Source organism: Notothenia coriiceps, unplaced genomic scaffold (genome assembly GCF_000735185.1).
Source record: "Notothenia coriiceps isolate Sejong01 unplaced genomic scaffold, NC01 NC01_scaffold00032942, whole genome shotgun sequence".
Lineage (NCBI taxonomy): Eukaryota > Metazoa > Chordata > Actinopteri > Perciformes > Nototheniidae > Notothenia > Notothenia coriiceps.
The window spans coordinates 18,430-23,407 of NW_011365643.1; the positions used below are offsets into that span (position 1 = coordinate 18,430).

At 41.2% G+C, this 4,978-nt stretch overlaps 1 protein-coding gene across 1 annotated transcript; it reads left to right on the plus strand.

Annotated features, from left to right (window-relative positions):
* The first annotated feature begins 1,059 nt into the window (after positions 1 to 1,059).
* Positions 1,060 to 3,683, plus strand: LOC104961227 (probable E3 ubiquitin-protein ligase TRIML1). Its single transcript, XM_010789471.1, is given in 3 exon segments — positions 1,060 to 1,112; positions 1,863 to 2,032; positions 2,035 to 3,683. Coding segments are annotated over 2 exon segments (1,638 nt in total). The 5' UTR covers positions 1,060 to 1,112; positions 1,863 to 1,869; the 3' UTR covers positions 3,510 to 3,683.
* The last annotated feature ends 1,295 nt before the right edge of the window (positions 3,684 to 4,978 follow it).

The following is a 4,978-nucleotide window of genomic DNA, read 5'->3' on the forward strand; positions in this document are numbered from 1 at the left end:
CCATTAGAGTTTGACGGAACTTTTTTAAATTACTCTGAAATGTAATGGGTTTTCTCTCTGTCCCGTAGGTCTCCTGACACCGCGAGGACAGACCCTCCCAAATAAAGACTGTTTCCCATCGTCCATCATCACCAAGCATCCGGCAACGCTGCTGAAGAGCCAATGATCCAGAAAACAGGGACATTACCACTTCCTGTGTTGCCCACCTGTGGAAAAACAATCGACTGAAAACGGATTATTTCTATAACTGCAGGATGGATTTTTCTTTTTGTTCTGCAAAAAAACTCTGGTTTTAAAGACCAAAGATGGACAGAGTGGACAACGAGACGTTTTTAGACACACCACCATATGTATGTAAAGAAACACATTGTGATATTATACAGTATTACTGAGCAACGTGAAATTATATAAGAGTAAATGATATAAAGATGTATTATATGAGGAGGGTTGTTGTTTCCGTGACGAGGAGGAGGTGGAAAATCATCAACTTTTATGAACTTTGAGCCGAAACCTAAAGACATATTTTAAAATGACAGTCATCCACAGCAGGAAGCACATTGGTGGAAAGTAGATTCACTCAAATAAAATATTGATGTACTTTACTGGAGTATTTTCTTTTTATGCCACTTTATTCTCTTACTCCCCAATGATTCGTTGCTACTACGACAGCTTCAGCTACTTTACACATGTTTGCAAACCCAAAAGAAAACTGGAATATACAATTGTTGTTGACTCATTTATCATCATAAGATAAATACAGCTTTTGTGTGTGGTTGCCCATTTCCTGTGAGTTTTGTGCATGTAAATGTTTTGCAAAGGCTAAAATCCCGTTTTTTGAACATTAAAGCATGGAGACATGTCCCAGAGTTACTAAACACTAATATGAACCTGAAAATGAGCAGAATAGGCCCTTTTAATATGTTTTAAGTCGGTGAATGACCCTCCTCCACTCCCTCTTTGCGACGGGCCAGTGAGAAGTGGAGCTACAGTGAAATAGGAGAGCATCAACTTCCCAGAATGGAAAGTGAAAGTTTGTCTGAGCGACAGAACAGCTGGGGTGGAGACAAGTCCTCTGTCTCTCAACAACACAGCAGAGTCTCTACCAAACACTGGTGAGTACACAACTGAAATGATTGATCTTTTACAATTTCTACTTACTACATTTAAATATAGCAATGCACTGAACCCTCATGTTTCAACCTTTCTGTTTCTCTAGTTAGAGCTGTAAAGCAGAACAGCTAATAACATTTACAGTTTTTTAAAAAGAGTAAGAAATCAAAACCTCAACTATAGACTGAAAACACTGAAACGTTGACTTTAATTAAATGTGTTACTTCAACAAATTTCAGATAACTGTTTAAAGTTCAGATAACAAAATATTAGGTTAAACCTAATATTATTGCTTTCAACCAACTACTTAATGCAACAATGTTATTTAACATTTCTTGGCATAATACATTTAATTAAATGTAAGTTTCTTCAGTGTACCCAGACAGAAAGTTCCACTCATCTGTCAAAAGAGGTGCAACTGCAAAATAAGCAATGAGAGGGATGGTTTGTGGTTTCAAAATAAATTCTTGTTGGATTTAACAGTTTCAGAGGATGATATTAAGAAGAATAAGAGAGCTTGGGGTGTAATCATTGTAATGCTTAATATATTAGAAGGGATCATTATTTATTTATGTATGTTGCCTAAAAAGTAAAACTCTTAATCTAAATGTACACTAGGGAGACTAAGTCCTGTGCGATGCTATAACGGGAATTGGCTGCGGGAACTTTTGGAATGAGCTCTCCTTAACTCAGCTAATGAATGTAATATATCGACAGATGACACAGTTTAGATTTTTCGAGACAGTTTTGAGTGTAGACATGTCTGCTGCCAGCTGTCTGTTCACTGAAGATCAGTTTCTGTGCTCCATCTGTCTGGATGTGTTCACTGATCCAGTCAGCACACCATGTGGACACAACTTCTGTAAAGCCTGCATCTCTGAACACTGGGATAGAAATGTCCCGAGTCAGTGTCCCAACTGTAAAAGGTTTTCAACATAAAGCCTGAGCTGCTGGTCAACACGTTCATCTCTGAGATGGCTGCTCAGTTCAGACAGTCAGCTCAACAGAAAGCCAGCAGCAGCAGCTCAGAGCAACAAGTTGTCAAACCAGGAGAAGTTCCCTGTGACGTCTGCACTGGAACCAGACTGAAGGCCCTGAAGTCCTGCCTGGTGTGTCTGGAGTCCTACTGTGAGACTCACCTGGAGCCTCACCTGACAAGAGCAGGTCTGAAGAAACATCAGCTGATCGACCCTGAGGAGAACCTGGAAAGCAGGATGTGTGTGAAGCACGATAAACTGCTGGAGCTGTTCTGTCAGACCGACCAGGTGTGTGTCTGCATGCTCTGCACCTATTCAGACCACAAGACACATGATGTAGTTCCTCTGAAAGAAGGATATGAAGGAAAGAAGGCTGAGCTGGGGAAGACAGAGGCTGAAATCCAGCAGATGATCCAGAAGAGACGACTGAAGATTCAGGAGATGAATCGCTCAGTGGAGCTCAGTAAGGAAGGAGCAGACAGAGAGATAGCAGATGGTGTTCAGGTCTTCACCGCTCTGAAGGAGTCTGTTGAGAGAAGCCAGGCCGAGCTCATGGACACCATCAAAGAGAAGCAGAGAGAGACAGAGGAACAGGCTGAAGGCTTCATCAAAGAGCTGGAACAGGAAGTCTCTGAGCTGAAGAAGAGAAGCTCTGAGGTGGAGCAGCTCTCACGCTCTGAAGACCAGCTCCACCTCCTCCAAAGCTTCACGTCCCTGAACGCTGCTCCACCCACCAAGAACTGGACAGAAGTCAGGGTCCGTCCACCTTCATATGAGGGGACTGTGAGGAGAGCTGTGACTCAGCTGGAGGAGACGCTCAGGAAACAGATGAAGAAGCTGCTTGAGGTGGAGCTGAAGAGGGTCCAGCAGTCTGAGGTGGAGGTGACTCTTGATCCTGATACAGCAAATCCCTATCTCATCCTGTCTGATGATGGAAAACAAGTTAAACCTGGTGATGTGAAGAAGAATCTCCCAAACAATCCAGAGAGATTTGATACTTGTGCTCGTGTCTTAGCAAAGCAGAGTTTCTCTTCAGGTAGATTTTATTATGAGGTTCAGGTTAAAGGGAAGACTGGGTGGGTTCTAGGAGTGGTCAGAGAGTCGATCAACAGGAAGGGAGATATCACAATGACTCCTCAGGATGTTTACTGGATAATATGGCTGATGGAAAATGAGTACAAAGCTTGTGCTGGTCCTTCAGTCCGTCTCTCTCTGAAGTCTCAGCCTGAGAAGGTGGGGGTGTTTGTGGATTATGAGGAGGGTCTGGTCTCCTTTTATGATGTTGATGCTGCAGCTCTGATCTACTTCTTCACTGGCTGCTGCTTCAAAGAGAAACTCTACCCTTATTTCGGTCCAAGTCTTAATTATGATGGTAAAAACTCTTCTCCGCTGATCATCTCTCCTGTCAATCACACTGAGTAGAACAACCATTTGATGTTTTCTTTTCTTTGATGCTATTTACTACAATTACATGCACATTTTTCAAAACAAAATGTATATCATGTGATTTCTCATTTATTCTAATGACTGCATTATTTGCCTTCAAGAATGTTGATTTAACAAAGACATGTCCATTAAAGTCTTGAGCCAAGGAAATTAGTTTTCATTGTCCTTGGATTTTCGTCATTTTAGGGGCAAGGCCATTTGGATATGGAAAACAAATCACTTTTTTTAATATCAAACATTATATCATAGGCCTATGCCGCCTTAGTATTACCGTATATACAATGAAATACTTTACTTTGAATAATTAGTGTTTGGTATGTTTTCCATCTACTACTTAAAAATCTTAAATTCTATTAATATGTAACAAATATATTTCAGAGCAGAAGAAACAGCCTTCAAGGGTCAAACTCTGCACATAGGTGATGATAGGTGACAATGATAGGTGTTTATGCTTTAGTTACAATGCATATATGTTACCACTAGGTGGCAGTATAACATCTATGGACATAGATGTGAGCAGAACAAGATGTGAGGGAACTGCATGTTGGCTAATAAAGTTGGCTAGTAAAGCTAGTCTAAAGATCCAAGAAGATGTCTTATTTATAACCAATAAGAACATTACATGGTACCAGGACACGGTTGAAATGTGGATGCGAAATGGAGGACATTCAAGCAACAGTTTCTGCTGTACGCTGCAGCTGTCGGAGCGGATACAAAGTCAGATGCTAGAAAAATAGCAATACTGCTAACCGTTGCCCTACCAGAAGCATTGGAAGTCAACAATACTTTTGTGTTTGCTCAACCAGAGGACAAACAGAACTCACGATGGAGAGCGCCATTAAAATATGCCACGCCAGTGAGCTAGCGCGCCAACATGTACTGACATTTAATGAACCTGCACATGGAGCAGCAAGCCAACATGACGAGGGAGTGAACGCTGTGTCAGTTAAAGCAAAACCGTGGAAAAGATACAGAGATAAAAACAATGATGACGAACAGTTGTTCAGCTGCAAGAGATGTGGGGAAAAACACACATCAAGACAATGTCCTGCTTATGGGAAAATGTGTGCAAAGTGCAAAGGAAAAAATCATTATGCAAAGATGTGCCGTCATCCTGAGAAAAAAATAAATGGAATAAGGTGCACAGAGTTGAAGACTCAGATGACAGTGATGATTTACAGTTTTTCTCGATTGCTAACACACATTTTTTTTTTAATTGCTCAGTTTCTCAGAACACTAAACACAATTCATAAAACCACACACCCAAAGTGCAAAACTCCTAATTTCTCCTGCTAACGTTTTGACCACCCTACACACTGCTGAGCATAATCTAAAGCACTTTCATCTCTACAGGTTCTACAGCACGGTCACATGACTTCACGTCACCACCCATAAGCGAAAGGCGGCTAATGTTGGGCTATAAAGGAACTACAGCACGGTCACAT